Raw genomic sequence first — 20,414 nt, forward strand, 5'->3', positions numbered from 1 at the left:
ACGACGGTCGTAGCATTCGTTATGCAGCTATTAGGGCTCCGCCTACAACTGATCTTACTGATCACAGAGCTGTTAGAAGGTTTCAAGAGACTGGTCAGTTCACAAGCAGACCTGGATTTGGTCGAAAAAGAGCAACCACACACCGCGACGATAGATTTTTAAATATCTAATAATGGTGTTCCGCTTTTTCTGCCGGTGGGTGTAGTTCAAGAATAAGAAGTGAATTAGAGGCATCGAGTCCGGTCCTCTTTTTACGTTATAATCTGTATTTTATTTACTATTTTATGTATAAATGTGGAAATCTTCTACAATAGAAGAAATTGGGAAATAATTTCATATTATAATTATTAGGCCGAATATTAGAAGATTAAAATTTCAAGCATTCAGAATCTTTTTAGGATGAATAACATTACTACAGTAACAAAATTTCCAATCTTGAATAAGATGACATAGGTCTGCGTAAAAATGTGTTTAAGTTATGTATACTCTTGTGTCAAAAATGGATTACTCCATAGAATTCGAACTTTTTAGGGAAATAACGTTTTTCATGTTGTGTGTAACTAGAGTTTTCAAAAGTTATTTTGAATGCCTAAGGTTGGTTACTTTGAATTGAGAGATTAACTCCAAATAAATATGTCGCCAGTAACCAAAATTGATTGTAAAACGAAAAATCATTATCGCTTAGCGAGAAATTAGTCATTTGCAACTGTTACAATTAATTTGCTGTCTTACATTTTGGGATATCTTTTGTTTGTCACCAGAAACCACATAGCCTCCAACCTAACCAAATTTATGGCAACCTAGTAACGAATATCCCTAAATCCTAGGGAGTAATCCATTTTTGACACGAGAGTAATCTGTTTCAAAATCAAAAATCCACCACCTGTTGAATTATGTTGGCAGAAAAAAAGAAATCCTTAGAAAAAGTTTAATTTTTTTGGGTTGGCTCAACCTCCCGCCAAAATTTGACATTGAACTGTTGAAACGAAACACAAAATAATTATGTACAAAAAGGTTTTAGCTACCAGTACCATATCATACTTTTTGAGTGAAATAATAAAATGAGAATAAAAAACACGATGAACTACGACCAAAACGACTGTCCAACAGTTTTCTTTCATAACCCCACTTTTTTCTGACACTTGCAGACACACTAAAAACAAAAGTCGGCGACGTTGTCGGTTGTATTTTCGAGGTAAAATGCACTGTTGGTGGATTTTTCAATTAAAAAAGGGTTTAATGGCAAATATGCTATACGATGGTCTACCCTGTATATTCAAGTATACAGGGTGAAATTAAATGCATCATAATATGTAAACCAGAGTATCTGCAATAAATAAATAAACCAAAAATGTGGTTAAACATTAAATTCATCAAGTCCATAAATTCCATTCCGAACGAGACGCTTCTGGAAGCTCTAATAAATTGCAACACGAATGACCGCAAAAACGCTTTAAAAACAGAGTCACAAGACCTTACTAGAGCTAAAGTCAAAACGAAACATGACAGGGCGGAGCTTAGGATGTGCGTTCTCCAATTTACCGTTGACAGGGGCGTATCATACAGTCGTCAGTTTAGGGGCAAACACTTAACCAAAACACGACCAAAACTCAATTTTCTTCATCTGATGAAAGAAATTCTACACCGAGGTCATCTACACTCACCGATAAAAAAAACGGAATACTAATTAGTCAACAACAAATTTATTCCCATTATACCTATTTTGATGTATTTTGACCAGGAGGCGATGATAGCAAACATAACCTTGAGCATTAGCAAACAAACAAATTTTTTGCTTAAAAATCTTCTTAAATTTACCAATTTTATAATAATCAAGCAACCTGGTTAGATTTTTCTAACTTTTGTAATTTTTTATTGTTGTTGACTTCGAATTTAAGTGCAGAACGTAAAAAAATACCTCTAGCTGGTGTAAATATTGCCACAGCAGTAGCTTTGGTTGAAGACTGTTGTTGTTTCCATTATGCAGCTAATGCTACTGAGGCTCCTCTTGCTAGTGGTCACAGAGCTGTTAGAAGGTTTCAAGAGACTGGTCAGTACACAAGAAGACCTGAATCTGGTCGAAAAAGAGCAACCACACACCGGGACGATAGATTTTTAAATAATAATGGTGTTCCGCTTTTTCTGCCGGTGAGTGTACTTTTGTTGTACAACCTTTAATAAACGCTGTTCAAAAATCAAAAAACCATTGTGGTGCAGATGACTTATCTGTCACTGTGATAACGAATAGGAAATGTCATGAAAAATGTGTGTTATTTGCACCACAATGGTTTTTTGATTTTTGAACAGCGTTAGAATCTTCATCTTCAGAACATTACCCTAACACCCTCTATAGCGTAAACTCCGCCACTGTCATATATACGTAAACTGGATTCAACCACTCTACATATGTAGAGTCGGTGGTGATTCAACTGATCTACATTCGTCTTCTGCGCAAACCACGTGATGTCATGTTTCGTTTTGACTTTACCTCTACCTACGAATGAAATAGGTACAGTTGACTCAAGTTGCAAAAAACCACTTGTCATTTGCAACAGCATTTTTTTCATATTTTTGAACCAAGTAAAGGCACAAAGGAACCAGAAAATCATAGTTTGGGTTGAATATTTTCCATATAAGTACAGTTTTGAAGTAATTTCAAATAACTAATGCCATAAAAGTGCTGTTGCAAATGCAAAGTGGTTTTTTGCAACTTGAATCAACTTTAGTCCAAAACACTTACCTGTTTCATTAAAAAAATTGAAATTTTTACAGAACGTTCTACAACGAGACACAATAATTCCTGAATTTTTTGCCAATTTTAAATCGAGTGTTTACGATCGGGCGGTAAAACTTGACTCTTCTGTACACTGCCTTTTTTTAACGCTGGCCATAGGGATTTGCATGACAAAAATTTTGGATCGTATTAATAAGCTTTTTAGGAGGAATTTGTAAATGAAATTTGGCAGAATATTAGATTAGGATTTTATAAATCAATTTCATTATTAGGTATCGGAAATTTTTGCATTGTAAATCAAAAATGTTATGTAATTATGTTATCAATACAATTTTCTATATTTCAGTTTATTTTATACTGCAGAATAAAATAATTACGGAATTAATTAAAAAAAAGTACTTGTAGTTTCAATTTGTTACATTATTTTTTACCCAGGAGGTTTTATAATCATTCATTAGACAGTTACAAAATGTTCGACGATCGTCTTGGTTAGTGTCTTGCAGCCCATGGAAGACAGTTTGAACAATTTATGAAATGAAATTCAAAAATAATTAAAATAGTTTAATATTGTTAAAGTATGTAGGATTTTATTTATTTTGATGATTTCCTATGTTTTATGTTTATGAAATAAAACTGCACATTTTTCAAAGTCCATCCCATTCAATAATTTCTTTATTTGAAAAGGTGACCATTGAAAATTATTACTGTTTGATGTTTGTTGGGTTTACATTACGTCAGCCTATAGTTGACTCAAGTTGCAAAAAACCACTTTGTCTTTGCAACAGCATTTTTATGGCATTAGTCCTTTGAAATCACTTTAAAACTGTAAAGTCGGTACAGGATGCAAAGAAGCATCTTGCAACCGACATTGAGAAATTTGCCTAATGCAACGATGTTTGCAACGACTGCAACAGTTACTTGTTTGGTGTGCGTCGGGATTCTAGTTACATTTTTTTAACTGTCAAATGCACTGTCAAATTGCTGACTTTTAGGTTATGTGTATTAATAGTTATTTATGGTATAAGTGGGTTATTTAAGATATTACCCACGAGAGGTATTTGTAACCTACGAGGGCTTGCCCGAGTAGGTTATTACCTCGAGTGGGTAGTACTTAATAACCCACGTATGCCATACAACGTTTTATCCAATATTCCAAAATTTTTAGATAATGACATTATTGATGAAATTCTGCTCCCGATGGGTTATGAACGTTAATAACCCACGGTGCTAATGGCAACGTGGGTTATGTATGTTATAACCCACGGTGCAAATGGCAACGTGGGTTAAAACAACAGACTAGTTATAGCCCAGTTTACTCAATTAAAACTAACTAGTAAAACACGATATTACTATTGAATGTTGGATAAACGTTCTCTTTGTAAACGTTATATCAATTTGACAGGGATTTTAAATCTCATGAAAGAAAGAAGCGCCAACGTCGCCAACTATAAGTATTGTAAATTACCAGAAATGTTACCAACATATTTTTTTCCCCTGCTTCTTTGCAACCTGTACCGACTTTACTTATATGATATGGAAAATATTCAATCTAAACTATGATTTGCTGGTCCCTTTATGCCTTTATTTGGTTCAGAAATATTGAAAAAATGCTATTGCAAATGACAAGTGCTTTTTGCAACTTGAGTCAACTATACTTGGCAAGCCACGTGGTAAATTTAATAAACTTATTTTTTGCTTTAATTCCGTGATTATTTTGTTTTGTACAATGGGCCGAACTGAAATTGATTTATAAAATACTAATCTAATATCCTACCAAATTTCACTTAAAAATTCCTACTAAAAAGATCATTAACACACCCTAAACTTTTTAGCATGTATTTCCCTATGGCCACCGTTAAAAAAAGGCACTGTACAGTTGGCTTCAAAAAAAAAACGGGAAATGAAATTTGACCTAATGTGAATTGGAAATTTAATTTGTCGATTTGTGTCTGTTTGGCAGTAGTATTTCTGACAGAACTTTTTCTGACAGTTCCCGTTTTTTTTTGAAGCCAACCGTATAATGATTGGTACTTACAATAGTTTTTCTGATGCAGTTTGAATGAAGAAATTGACAATTGTGTATAAAAAATGTATTTATTAAATGATGTTTTGATTTCGAAGTATCAGAAAGAGAATAAGTAAAATCTTTTCAAAATTACCCGCGTAGTTTATTTGCCATAACATGCAAGATCCATACAAGAATTACATATAATTTTTATTATTGTCCTAGTTGAAGAAATTAATAATTGAAAGATAAACGTTAATTTATAAGATGTTTATAAGTACTGCAATTCACACTTTATAATTTTAGTAATGATTTTTATAAATGTAGTCATTTTATGTGTGGTAGTGCCATCTGTCGTTCTTCTTGCCAAACATTCGTAATGGCATCCGCGTCTCTTCTTCACTGCGCATGTACCGAGAAGACTATTTTGATGCTAGCGCGGCACAACAAATTCAGATTGAGTTTGACGTTGCAAGGGTGAGCTTGTGAAGGATGGACTACGAGCCGCAAATAGGAGATCTTGTTTGGTAAGCCATAGGAATTTTTTCTAACCTTACAACAATGAACTATGTTATTTAAAGTTCAATTAATGACGATTTTGTAATTTTCAGGGCGAAAATGAAGGGATTTTCCCCGTGGCCTGCCCGTGTAAGTATTAGACCGCCGACATTCAACCCAACCGTTATTCCCTCCCCAGCTTTGCGCGCGCGTCACTTTCCATGTCTAACCTAATAATTCGCCTCTTCTCTGTCTTGGTAAAATAATTTTGTTTTTTCGGACAGGTCGTCAAACCGGGACCCAATTCTAAGAAACAAAGTAAGAAAGGCAGTCATTGGATTTATTTCTTTGGTTCGAACAATTAGTGAGTATTTTCGTCGAAGTCATGTCTGTTTACAATTCCTGTATGCTGGGACTCCTATTTGGAGGGCTGGTGTCGCGAATTCTGACTCGTACTTTTCGCGGGTTTTCTCAGTCGCTTTTTTGTGTTTTAGTGCCTGGATTGAGGACAACAATATCAAGCCGTATGAAAAGTTTAAGGAAAAATTCACTGGTTTGTGCAAAACAGCACCTTTCAAGGAGGCTGTTCTTGACATTGAAAATTACATTACCAAGAGAAATGTAAGTATATTTTTTAAGTGTTTTTTGTTGGTAGAAGTGTTATCAGTGGTCCTAGAATTTGCTGCTTTTGCAACTCACAGTTGTGGGTTCTAGATGAGGTCAGTGTATCAGTTTGGAATAGTTTTTATGTAACAATAATGAATCACTTTTATCTAATATTCTTTAATTTCCCATATTACGAACAATATTATGATGGAGAGTATATAAGAAATCTCTTCAATTCAAATCAAGTTCAATCAAGTGAGATTATTTCATAGTCTGTGGCAATTTTTGATTAATTTTAGTTTACACAAAAACTGTATATTAATTGCTTTCACTACCTACAAATTTTATTACCAGTCTAGAATTTGGTATAAAGTGAAATTAATTTGACTAGTTTCTTAAATTTCTTTAGTTACATTAACTAATTAGTAATTACACATTCTGTAATCGTAATTTAAGACTATACTGTTCCAAAATTAAGATTATTATAGCCATAACCTCCTCTACACTTACTGTGTTGTAGTATTTGTGCATTATTAACTTCTGAGACATGATAGATAATTTGTAGGACATTTTAGCATGTCGATTAGTACTACTATTCCTATTACAAAAAGAAGTATTTTTTGGACACAAATCCTAAAATTTATTGTGTGGCAAGGTTGGTAGTACTTAATTATTTCTCCAGACTAAAATCCATTCAATTGGAATCCAATAGGTTTTGAAAATTTAAAGATGGTTAAGAATTTTCAAATTTAAATCTAATGAGATATTAATTAACGTTAATTTGAAGAACAAACAAACAAAGCTTTTAACTTTAGCTGGTTGTTTTCAATAATAGTTCTTTTACCATCTTTGGTTTCATTGAATTGAAAAATATTGCGGAAAATCATGTTTTAAATAAACAATTTACAATAGAATAGAAAAGGAGGGAAGATGAAAGCGAAAGACGATACTAAATATCTTTTTTACTGCCTTATGGGATGTTAATTAACGTTACTTTGCTCGTTCGTGCACGCAACGTTTGAAATGATGCAACTATCTCCATATCACATAAAACAATGATTTTTGTTTTATTTATTTGTGGTAGCTTTGAAAATATATTTTAGTAAGTTATTTGTTGCTATTTTTCATGTAAAAAACTGTAACTATATTTACTTAGGTTGATTTGCGATCACATGGATAGAATTTATTGAACAGGTTCGAGGATTGCTAAATTTACAGGTATTTTTTATTAATCGAATTGTATGAATAAATTGTACACACCTGAAGTAAAAATAACGGTAGAACAAATTTATTGGATTAGATGGATAATCGCGAGAAATATTTTTTTTAATTTCGTGATTTTGTCAAAAAAAACAAAATTTAAAGTCACTTCTTGATTATGTGGAATGTCAAAAATTTATTTATTTTAGTTTAACTCTCAGAATAACATTACGTTAATGCTGCAAGAGCTTTTCGACACGTCCTGTTTTTGTATTTTTCTAACAGCGTTTATGAAAATATTAAAAAACATGCTGTTTTTTTTTTTCAATTTTTAAATTAAGGACCGTCAAATTGGCTGACATTTCCAAAATTTGATGTCACCAACATAAAAAAGGCCCTCGATACAAAACAATTTGAAATTTGCAGTAATTCAATACTACAAAAATAAATTCTCTTTCGGTTACTCAGATCAAAGAAAAAAACAACTGTAGTCCGGTTTTGTTGAAAAATCTAAAGGTACTTTTACACATCCATAGCTCACTTCATGAACATTTATATGAAATCATTTATGCTGTGGTGTGAAACGGTCATAAGCTAAGACATACATATTTATTGGCTGTCATTAATTGTAATGTTTTCCCTGTTAAGCTTTTTAATGAAATAAAACGTAAATTATATTAAAACAAAATGAACATTATCTTTAAGTTAAGTAGGTATACTCCGTACGGTGATAGATTGCACGTTTTTAAATTCTAGTTCCAAAACATAAAGCAGTGAAAAATACTAAACTCTCCATCTCAATTGTTTCACGTTATGTAGAAAACCGTTGTATCCCTGCAGATTAATTTCCGCCAAACCAGTTTCTGTGTCTGTCTTCTGTCAAAAAACGTGCAATCTATCAGAGTACGGAGTATACATAACATTTTTGTTTTACAATACAAAAATTTCCGATAGTAATGCGGAATCTGGAAAAGTGCCCGAATGCTTGCAGCGTTTCCACGTTGAATGGCAAGGGAAATCCTCTCCTGATTCCGCAATAAAAATTAATAACAAAATTACACAATTAACGGATTAATTTTTTTCTTTATTAAAATGTGATATTGGAACCGTGACTTTGAATATTTTTATATCTTATTATTGTTAACACATTGTTGTGACAACACGAGATTTTAAAATTACATCGGCAGGCAAAATGTATTGTTTACTACAATTGCGGCCACAGAACAGTTTACATCTACATTTAGCTAGCAGGCGTTTTTATTTAACTATTTAACAAATAGGTAAAAGGATAATTTTTTGCAAATTAATATTTGTTGTAGACCCCTTGTTTATTAATAACGTTTTGCAACTTTCGGTTCATTGATAACACTACGCCAATTATTTTTTACAAAATCACAATATTAAAATAATGATGTAAACTGTTCCACGGCCGCAACTGTAACACTGTTCAAAAATTTTGATTATATTTTGACAGTTTTTTTGGAATCTAGTGAGGGTGACGTTTTTTTTTTTTTTTAAATTTTTGATATTTTATACATGCGTCAAATGATAACGTAGGTTTAGTGTCATTTCAGATAATCATTTCATGATAGTGAGCTCACTTCATCATTTGCGTTACGGTGTTAGCAGCTAATAACGTCATTCTATATTCTGTAGCATGAAATCCTCATCATCAGTAAGTTGTCTGCAGTAATACGTTCATGTTTTCCAGTTACTGTAATGTGTTGACGTTATCTAATGATGGCGTCGTTATGTTTTGGACTAGGAATATTTCTATGATTCGGGCCAAAAAATTTCGTCCACCCTTTTCCTGTCATATCACAAGAATTGCGTGTAAATTAACCTTTATTGTCATTATGATTTACGTTTGCAAATTAAAATTTGACATTTATTACTGTCACCCATAAGGACATAATGTTGACTCAAGTTGCAGAAAACCACTTGTCATTTCCAGCAGCATTTTTTAAATATTTTTGAACCAAATAAAGGCACAAAGGGACAAGAAAATCATAGTTTGGATTGAATATTTTCCATATAAGTACAGTTTTAAAGTAATTTCAAAAGACTAATGCCATAAAAGTGCTGTTGCTGTTGCAAAGGCAAAGTGGTTTTTTGCAACTTGAGTCAACTATAGACACAATTTGATTGACACATGTCAACAAGTGAAGTGATGTTATTCGTTCCTAAAGGCTGCTTTACAGCATACGTGAGTGGAATGACAGTTGTGGACGAAATTTTTTGTCCGCCATTGTACGTTTTATCAATTACAGTTCGTACAATACGCTTAGATTAGACACCTTGATTTACATGAAGATTGAAAACAGAGCAAAATAGCAAAATTGTACATATTAAAATTATAAAATACATACATAACGAATGACAAATGAATTTGTCGTCAACCAGGCCGTGAGAGCTAGCTCTTTTCCAAACTTGAGTCGTCTTTTAGTTGACAAATCCCTCAAATACATAATCTCGTTTTAATCGTACCTTCATTTGTTATGATAAATGACAAATTGAAGTTTTCACTTCATTTTATACAGGCTGTTCCAAAGCTATCGCCAATAAATGGTACACAGCAATTTCCTAGGTCAATATTAACGCGAAACCGTAACCAAATTTTTAAAGTAAAATTTGCCATTTTCTCAAAAAAATTGTTATGTAAGGTACCAATTTTTTTCATTCATCGTTTAGGTAGTAGAAAGAGAAGAAAAAAGTGGGTGCTGTCATTTAAAAAAATTGGTGATGACATCATTGCGCAAAAAACCAGTGACGTTATTTAAACAAATTGCACGTCACAGGATGGCATTTTTCATATACAGGGTTATTCTAAATGATCGTAGTCGAAGTAGGCGTGAAAACTAAATGTAAAATTTATGGTTGCCGCTCCACATAAAAAAACATCAAAATAATGTGAATAGTGAATACACGAGAGTCAAATTGGGTGCAAAACAACTCAGTATTTTTAAAATTGATTGGAAAACAACTCAATATTTCTGGATTCAATCGTTAATTTAATAAAAATAAATAAAAATCCCATCACCGCACTTTTCACCTAAAAAATGACAGTGACAGCGACAAAACTGACAGTTCACATGAAAGCGGCAAAAATGTAATAACATGGGCATCGCCTACTTCGACTACAATCATTTAGAATAACCCTGTATAATACAATAAGACCCGGTTGTATAAAGCGATGTCAAGTCGTTGTTAAAGTTGACATAATGTCAAGCGATCTTATTGGAGGATATTTAACATTTTATTTGAATCAGCCAAAAAAATGGTCGGATTTCCTACTTGACGCGTTGTTAGCTGACACTATGTTAACTAAGCTTTATACAACCGGGCCTAAGTGGTCAAATTTTTTCCAACAAAATTTGTCATTTAAGACATGAATAGCTTTTGCAACGAAAAGAAGAAAAAATTAGACCACGAATTGTATTCGACTTGACAATCCACCGAGAAATTTTTTTATCGAGTTGACCTAATAAATTTGACGTTTCATTTTGACATAATTTTTTTCACTGATAATTACACGAGCATTTTTTTAGAAGTAAACTTGACATTTCAATGAGAATTTTGTTGCCTAGCAATTTAACGAAAAAAACTATCTGAAAAAATTACGAGTCCGTAGGACGAGTAAAGGACGAGTAATTTTTTCAGGCAGTTTTTTGAATTTAATTGCAGGCAACAAAACTCGAATTATAAATGTCAAGTTTACTTCCACTCAAAAAAAAGCTTGAAAAATTTTCGAGTTGGATTGTCATTATAAATCAATTTGATTGGTCTAAATTTAAAAAATGCTGCAATTTGGTTGGTTAAAAATTTTCAAGTTGGATTGTCAAAATAAAATTGACCTGCCGAACTATTTTCTTAAACACATCACATAATAGTTATTTATGCAACGAGGTTCTGTGTAAATGTAATTTAAATTGATTTTTTGACAGTTTTGAGAAATTTTTCAAGAAATGTCTCTTTGAATGTGTTGTCTAGGGCAACAGTTGGTTATCTGCTATTTTTTGCTTTAGAGCAGTTAGGAGGCAGTTTACAAAGGAGAAAAATGAGAATTCATGACAGTTGAAAACAATAATGCTATTATGAATTTTGTTCCAAACTTTATGTATCCTGTCATTAATTGCTCAGAGTGTCGGGTGGCGTTTCGTAAATTAAATCTTTTTAAGTGGCCCCAGAAAAAGAAAACCAAGGGATTTAGATCAGGTGATTTGAGAGGCCGAGCTATCGAACCACCAAGACCTATCCAATAGGTACAGCTAAATGGACGGTGCCACCATCCAGTTGCAGTTACATATTTCGTATAGGAAGATCATCCACAAATTCTTGAAGTTGATTACATACTTAGTAAATTCAAAAATCCAACATGATTTTGTAGATCGGGTAAAATCACTGGTACTAAACACATGAGTGTTTAAAATTCCCGATCCAAACATTTTCTGAAAATCTGTTGAAAATTTCTGGGGCGAAATACTTAAGATTTTGTACAGTCTAGTAGTAATAATTGCGGACATAAAAAATACCATCTCGAGTGGAAATTGATTTCTCAGTCCACAGATTTTTTTTTTTTGTAAAATAATTGGAATCACTTGCAATTTGTTGCTGAACCAGTTACAAAAATTAACTCTTCTTAAAAAATCTTCTCTCGTCAGTGCTTGAACTTTTGTGTAATGAAACGGATGATAACGTTCTTTTTTGAGAATGTGTTAAAGTACATATTATTGACTTAAAAATATCGAGGAAGGATACGGAGTACTAATATTAGGATTTCCTTCGATTTCTTCTTCTAAGGCAGGTATTCTTGTCGTACAAGGTCTTCCAATTTCTCCATGTGATGTTGATGGCATTAAGTTTCCAGTTTCTCGCATTCGCCGGTCAAGTCTTCTAAAGAGTTTCTGGTCAGGGTACTACCTATTATATGGAAATGTTGATAATTTACGGAGAATGTGGAAATGAAATAAATTTATATGCTCTATTTTCAAGAGCATTTCAGCAACGATTTTATATAAATTTGTGGGTTGGTCTATTAGGGAATCGTGTGGTATGACTGGTATGTTTTCAATAGAAATTAGTTTACATGTCAGCTAACTTCCCTCTTTAGGTAGGACCTTTTAAATTTCCTGCATGGTAAGCGCGAGACATTCAAGCAGAACTTTTGAATGGAGAATTTTTGAACGTAGAACTTCACAATTTGCTTGAAGACATTCCACTTCTTTTTTGTGCTAACGGCTAGTTTCAACACGAAGGCGCACTACCACACTTCAGTCGACAAGTTCGAGAAATTTTTGATCAACTAGTATCCTCATCGATTGATAAGTTGTAGTGGTCCACGACACTGTGCGGTCCTATTGCCCTATTGCTACAGAAGAACAATTCAGGGGTTGAGTTCAGGAAGCTTTTGCCACAATTACTCCTGAAATGCTTACGAATTCTAAACTGAGTCTTTTGCGACTGGCACGGTTATGCTTGCAAATGAATGGTGGCCACTTTGAGCACTTCCTCTGATTGTATTTATTTTTCGTTTCATAACCCCTTTTGGCTTGTGTTATACCTTTTCTCCTGTTTTTTTACGATAAACTCACGTGCATTAGAATAAACCAGGTTGTTTTCAGAACCGCCATTTGTTGTTTTATTTAAAAAAAAAAAACTAGATTCATGTGATCGATGGAGAGTGTGACATCTTGAATAACATCTGCCTTAACCTAACATGTTGATGCACTTTGGCAGAAATGTCATTCTGACAGTGTGATAATATAGCTTAGCAACCAATTTTATTCACATTAACACTAGGAGCGCGTTCATAAATACTCTGGGTAGGTATAAAGGTTACCCAAACACCGTTCATAAATTTAAACTGCGGGAATAATCACGCTACCCCAGATCGTTCACAAATGTTTAGAGTGACACAAGGAGTGTGCCCATGTTACCGATGTCTTGCGGTGCGGGAAAAATTACCCATACGTCAGATTTGACGTCTGTCAAATATCTGGCGGCAGCGAAGCGGCGGCTACGTGAAAAAAATATGTTTTAAATCTCTGTCTGCAGGTTGTTTTTATACATTTTTTTTGTTCGACACTGTCAGAATTTGAGAATTTTCTCCTGTGTGAACGGATTTTGATCAATTTGACAACTTGTCAAAACGAAACGTCAAGTTAATTTTAAAGGTTTTCAGCGATTTGGAGCCTTTGGGGGGGGCTCGTCGAACAAAAAACTACTTTGTATTCAACTCGTTCTTGTGTAATTTGGGTTTTTTTTGGCACTCGTGGACCTTTAAAGCTCGTTTCACTCGAGTTTTAAACTGGCTCACTCATGCCAAAAAAAGCCCAAATTACACACGAACTCGTTAAATAAACTACTATTAAATCAAGTTTTCAATAATAGGGTCAAAATTTTCGAAACTGGAACGGCTGACCCGGAAATGCATTTGAAATTGTCTGTTGGTTAACCCCGGTACAATCCGTTCGACATATCCAACAATTCTTAAAGGTATTCCTTATGCAACCACACTTATATCCTCTTCTTCCCCTTCCTGTATTGAATCTGGTGATAACAAATTTTACTGCGGAAAAAGTTTTTTTGCAGAACAAATTGCCCCAGAAATAATCAATTTTCTTTTTCTTTCATCAAATTGCACTTTTAATCTGTTGATCTTCATTTAAGTAGGTGGTTAAATAGATGACAATTAAATGTGACTTGATAATGTTGACATTTACAAAAACAAAGAACGCGCGTTTACCCGATTCCGTTCATAATGCCGGAGTGGCACTACAGTCACGTGATATTCCCCACACTCTACCTTCGCCCATAATTTATGACCGCGCTCCTGGAGTTCCCTTTCTGGAATTGGTGGATCTTATACGTCTCACAACTATGTTGTCATTAATTTTTCTTCGTTTGCATTCTTGGAATCTAGATTGTCGTCGGCATTGGCCAGTTTTTTATGGGGAACGAGTTCTGGGACACCTGTATTTCTGCATACAATTTTGATGCTGCCAAATAATTTGAATTACACACCCCCAACGTTAAATACATACCGCTGTACTCTTGAAATGAATACATTTTTGTATTCTCAACTTGACACTGACACTTTTGACACATTTTGCCTTATTACTTTATTAAATTTTGACATTCCAAATTGTAAGGTAAATCAGTGTTACCATTTGTAAATTTAAAAAAGATGAAAACAAAACGAGCTTTTCGAAAGCCTGGTAAAAGAAGGAAAACAAGATTTTTTTAATGGAACATGTCAATCATATGGATATGGGCATCTTAAAATATGCAATTTAACTAAAAATACACACATAGAGCGTTTAGATGCAAGATCTCTTTGTTCCAGCCTTCGCAAGTCTTTATCTTACACATACAGAAAGGGACTTTTTTTAATGATTTATTATTGAGTATAGCATATTTAAATCATGTTCTGTAAAGTTTTGAAACACCTTGTATTATTTCCCTAACCCTTTCAACTGTTTCTGAAATGCGTGTTGATGCTCGTCCATTTCCACTCTTTCGTTCTACACTTTCTGTTTCACGAAATATTTGACAGTTCTGGAAGTTACGCCATACGTTTAAGGAAACAAAAGCACGCACCAGGCGACCATAATTTTTTTAGCACACGTTATAACGGAATTGGTAAGCTCCATTTGTCATTGATGTAAATATTATTACATCAGCGAAGGAAGGTTTAGCGAAATGTGATACAAGACTTTAGTATCATGTACATAAATATATTTGATTACGCATCAATGCACTTTATTCACATTTTTCCAAAAACAGCCAAGCCTCTATATAGAAGTTCGAAATTATAGTTTTAAAAAAATGTAGACTAAATGGTCATAGTTACATAGTTGAAGAGCCGATTATGAACGCACCCCGGATTACAGGTCACGGATCAGCTTTTTAAATCCAACCTCAATTTTTGCGTTGTTTGTGTTTTTACTCTGCTGCAGACGGACGAGTGGTGCGTTCACAATCGACTCTTCAACGGCAACTTTGAGAATAAATAATGAACACCCGATACTAACAATCCGGAAACTTAACAGAAAATACAAAAATATAAAATCGATGAAGGGAGATTATTAAGTCGATATTTTAAGTCGCTGTTAACGGCAATACCATATTTGGTCATATTTTATGCGTTTATACACATTTTTGGCGTTCATCCTATTCGAAATGAATTTACTTTAATTATGGTAAATATTAACTTTAACGCTAAAGATGCATATTATACAGTGTGGAAACTGGAAACTACTTATGGAATAAATTTGAATTAAATTTTATTGTTAACCTTAGATGTCTGTTTGTTTTTGTTTGAGTTCAATTAAAAATTTTTCATTAAAAATTAAATGAAATGGTTGAAGTAAAATTTGTCATTTTCTCAAAAAAATTGTCATTCATCATTTAGGTAATAGGAAGGTCTATCAGAACATGAAGAAAAATGTGGGGGTTGTCGTTTAAAAAAATTGGTGATGACGTAGCTCAGAAATGGATGACGTCATGAACAAGCGAAGCAACTTAAAATAACCATTATGAGAAATAAAAATTGACCTGTTTCAGCGTTTTCGTCAAATGTCATTAGTTTTGAAATTACTGAATTTATTCCATAAGTAGTTTCCACACTGTATATCGACAAGTCATGAGCGAATCTACAAATTAAGAGTTACAAATAAATGCACATATTTATCTACATACATACAATATGTTTATTAGTTTTCACTTGTTGGAACCAATTACCTATTTCTGCATTCATTTTAATAAAATCAAAATCGATCTATTACAGGATTAATTAAAAGTAAGTTGATTTTTATATACCTACACGATTTTATTACATATTAATTTAGATTGCAGTACGGAAACTTCTTATTACATATTTTGCTGTCAGCACATTATGTTACGATATGTTTGTACAGTTCTGCTCGTGTTTATTTACTTTTTTAGAACACATCGAATTTTAACTTCTTTTTATCGGCTATCAGTGTGAAAAAGACAAAAACCGTCGTTTTCTTTGAAAGCAAAGGTAAATGTTTGAATTAAATATGAAGATTCAATTTACAAATAAACCTTGATTCACAGTTTAAAACAAAAAACTTTCGTACTCACTTTTGGAAAACTTAAATGTTGTGTTGGTGCCGTAGTTGTGTCGTTCTTCGATTAAAGTTTACTATTCTGACTTATTTTTCACGGATGAAACATACAACTTGACTACAAATTTAAAAGGATTGTTTATTAAAAATTTACAACAAAATGCAAATTTAAAATTTCATTTTTATTTCTATTAGGTATTTACATGCTTCTATTAATCTAACCACATCACTGGTTGACAGTATCAGTTTTTTTTTTTTTTTTGGACACTGTCAGAATTTGAGAAAATTTCTCCTGTGTGAGCGGATTTTGATAAATGTCACAACTTGTCAGAATGAAACGTCGTGGGCTTTTAAAACGCTCGTTTCACTCGCGTTTTAAACTGGCCCACTCATGCCAAAAAAAGCCCAATTTATACACGAACTCGTGAAATAAACTACTATTTTTTTATTCAAGGAAAATTTTGAAGGATTTAACACTCGCACAGTTTTAGCGAATGCACATCTGCTGATATTAATTAAAAAATAAATGGGAATCAGAAATTTGCAAGTACATTATAATACACTTACCGGCACAAAAAACCACTCACTTTGAATTTTATTAATATAATTAAGTAATTCATTGTCTTAGAAAAAAATTTTGATATAATGTTGTATTGATAAGTGTTATTTAAGGTATTCTTTGCCAAAGAATATCCGACAAACAAAACATTAAACACAGCAAATAAAATTTTAATAAAAAAAAATAATATAAAACTAATTTTTTAGAAAAAAATTTATGTTATGAAAAATTGCCAAAATTTGAACAGCATTTTGAATTAGTATCTCGTATTGTCAAATTAAATCATTTAACACGTAAATCAACCGACAAAAACACAACATGAAAGTAGCCCAAATTTTCTAATCATTTATTTAAACAAAACCATTTGGTTACCATGGTGACCATAACACTTCCCGATCATTGAAAATATCCCAATTTAACTATAATAAAGAAAAATAAGCACAAATATAATTTCAAGATCATTTATTAAAGAAATCATAATGACTCGTTTTTTGTGCCGGTCAGTGTATTTAAAAAAATACGTTTTATGTATTATTTTTATATTTTGTTTACATAAATTTTCGAAAATTAATTAATAGGACATTTTAGTACCTTCAGCCAATTTCAGAATAACAACTTAACCTCCCGGCTAATTAGCATACACAACTTTTTTTTATCGATAAGGTTACATTGTTGTTTGTTACAAACCAAATGTTAATTTATTGTTTCCACTTAATTTATGAGCTATTCTGTCGTCTAAAATCTCTGATAATTTCCTACAAATTGATATTATATTTGTCCAAGGTATTGAAGAAATATGTGTTAGAAACATGTACTTACATATATACATAATATAAATAAAGATTATCTGAGAAAGTTATTAAATTAGGGGTTGCGAAGTCAATAAAGTTCATTCAAAAATCAAAAAAACCACCAACGTTGCATTTTCCTCGATAATTCCTATCGGCAACGCTGTCTTGTCTAAAATTTGTTGAGACTTGTAATTTTGAGGTTAAATGTCTATTAAGTGTCTTGTTTTTCTGGGCATGCTTAAGTAAAAATAATAAGAATCAATAAATAAATCAAACGTGCTGATAATAAAACAATATGAACGAAATTTCAAAGCAATTGAATTTTATTTTCAATCAAATAAATGTCATTATTTATAGTTACCAACATAGTATGAAAAAATATCGACCTAGGGTTTTTTAAATTTTACCAACTTAAAGCAACATGTGGTGGTTTTTTGATTTTTGAATGGACTTTAGATTCAGTTTTAGATCAGTAGGTCGAAGTTTGGCAAGACGGGCCCGTTTATATTGTAAATTCATTTTTGCAATGACGCACCAGAGTTACTAAGTTTAGTAACTTTTGTCTTGTGAACACACCTTTTTACCGCGAATTTGGGCTTTTAAAAAGTTGGGTTATGGGTCAGGTCATTTGCTTCTACAATTTTGTACTTTTTCATTACATTTCCATTATCTCCATGATTACCTAATTTCTTTTATTTTGTTGGAAGCCTTTAAAATGTGCTGCTTATCTCTAGGAAATTCATTCATTATGGCAGCGACAATTTAAATCTTTGCCAACTGTCCAGTTTTTATTTATTTTGTAAAAAATCTAACAAAAAAAAAGTTCCAGCTAGTTCGTCATTACAAAAATGAATTTACTATAGGTGTTCAGTTTGGGGGAAGCACAAGAACTGGTACACCATTACTTCAGATTTTAGGTTCCACTCGTGTTGTCGATGCTTTCCTAGTTTAATATCAACTGCAGTTTAATGAAGCCCTGTTGTTCTTTTGCAGGAGGACTCCAATTACGACGCGGTGTTCGAAAGTTTATTGAAAACAGAATCGGAAATTGTCAAGCAACAAGCTCAGCAGTCTCCAAAAAAACCAAGAAAGGTAAATAACTATCAAATGTGGGAGTAGAACGATGCTAATTTTTTGTGTTTCCGTAGAGTGGAGGAAACAAACGCCAATCTTCGGATTCGCCGCGAAATACTAGTGCAAAAAAGCCCAAGCAACAATCCCCATCATTGAAGTTCGACGAAAATGGAACTTCGGAAGAACCATACGAAGAGGAGATTCTCAACCTTCCGCCGATTCTCAGTAAGCCGGTAAGTGTCCTGTCGAAAAAAGGAATGCCACCACAAACATATTGTTTTTCTTCTGTCAACCCTTTTTTATACAAACATTAAATTAATCATGTCTCTTTCGTTTAATACGGTAAATGTCATCATTGTGTCAAATTTCAAAACGTTCCGTATTGTTCGCAGGATTCCCCCAAGCTAGACTTGAATAAAGTATCCGTTGATTTGAAAAACAAGAACATCTCTGCCTCTTCAATGGCTTTTGGTTTTATGGGACTTGGCAATATGGGATCCAGTGTGGTCATGAATCTAATCAATTCCGGACACAGAGTCAACTTATGGAACAGATCGTCACAAAAAGTATGTACCTTTTTTCTCTTTCTTTTCCTATCTGGTATGAAAATCTGTACGTAGTAGCTAAAACCGGGTTATGATTTGACGATTCGGTTTGTTAATCTATAATTTGATAAAATAGTTCACAACAAGGGCAAGGTGTCGAGAACAGAACATTCAAGGATGCACATGGCAATGTCAGTGACACGTCAAATCTAAATCACTAATTATTAACAGCGAAGAATTCGTTCTGCTAAGAATTTCGGTATTAAATTAATTCTAACAGAAAGCTGTTGCTCCTAAGTGATAAGCGTGAAACACATCGAGATCAAAGGGATTGTCACCTACCTTTTTGTATTTTTTAAGCCTGAATATAAAGAAGTGTTTTGATAAAACGTCAAAAACATTTATGTAAATTTCGGTAGATGCAACCACGTTTTTTTTTTTATATCTAACAGTGCGCTCCGACCACTTGATTCTAGTATCACTCAGTCGTGAGGAAGGATTATTCTTTTCAAGGATTATAAAAGCCTCACATAATTTGCTGATAATTTTCAAAGGCGAATTCAAGATTTTGTATGATTCTTTAAAAAACGGTCGTGTCAGTGTAATGCGATAACGTGCAAGAATTACTCTGCCAACAAGAAATGAAGTCATACATGAGCTAGTTGCGAGTTCGAGAGATCTCCGTGTCACAGTCGATTACGATAGAATTCCAAAGATGTTTGACTGTTGACAAATGGTAAAACTTGTCGGTTGGTGGTACGTCTTGAACTTTACGAATATTTTCAAATAAATTTAATAATTTAATAATTTGCTTGTTAAATGGTAGTATGGATTGACTACAACGCCAGCGGGTAAAAGATAATTAGAATCTTTGATTTTCTTAGTGTGTACTACCGCGGCCAAAATACTTTGGTCGTCAATGTGACATAAATGATATGCAATTGTAAAGCAACCTTTTGCATAGTTAACCATATTTTTTGTTGTCAAAATGATTTTAATCTGTCACTTTCATACGAGGGGGGGAGCTAAATCCCAGCTACGGGGGCAGGGTTCAAAAGCAAAAGATCAACATGGTCGCGGTTTAGACAACCCTTTAGAAGCAAGTAAGACGATTCTGTATTTATCAAAAACTAAATGTGCCATATTTTTGACAAGAATAATTTGAAATTGTCATGTGTATTGACGTTAATGTTTGATTTACATTTGAAGTATCAAAAAGTGACGACCAAAGTATTTTGGCCGCGATAGTACCACTTTGTATGTGGAATTTAATACATTGTCATTTGAAAATAATCATCGCATAGTGATAT

At 33.0% G+C, this 20,414-nt stretch overlaps 1 protein-coding gene across 2 annotated transcripts in view; it reads left to right on the forward strand.

The window, feature by feature from the left end:
• The first annotated feature begins 5,114 nt into the window (after positions 1-5,114).
• Positions 5,115-20,414, forward strand: part of LOC138132427 (cytokine-like nuclear factor N-PAC) — a 28,446-nt gene continuing 13,146 nt past the window's right edge. Inside the window, exons 1-7 of one of the 2 annotated variants that reach the window (XM_069049902.1) lie at positions 5,115-5,266; positions 5,351-5,387; positions 5,522-5,601; positions 5,732-5,858; positions 18,479-18,577; positions 18,634-18,792; positions 18,952-19,125. In XM_069049902.1, coding sequence (XP_068906003.1) covers positions 5,232-5,266; positions 5,351-5,387; positions 5,522-5,601; positions 5,732-5,858; positions 18,479-18,577; positions 18,634-18,792; positions 18,952-19,125 — 711 coding nt within the window. In that variant the 5' untranslated portion in view covers positions 5,115-5,231. The remainder of the gene's footprint in view (positions 5,267-5,350; positions 5,388-5,521; positions 5,602-5,731; positions 5,859-18,478; positions 18,578-18,633; positions 18,793-18,951; positions 19,126-20,414) is intronic. The other variant, XM_069049903.1, reaches the window with a different exon arrangement.

Source organism: Tenebrio molitor, chromosome 6, assembly GCF_963966145.1.
Source record: "Tenebrio molitor chromosome 6, icTenMoli1.1, whole genome shotgun sequence".
In the NCBI taxonomy this organism is placed as follows: Eukaryota; Metazoa; Arthropoda; class Insecta; order Coleoptera; family Tenebrionidae; genus Tenebrio; species Tenebrio molitor.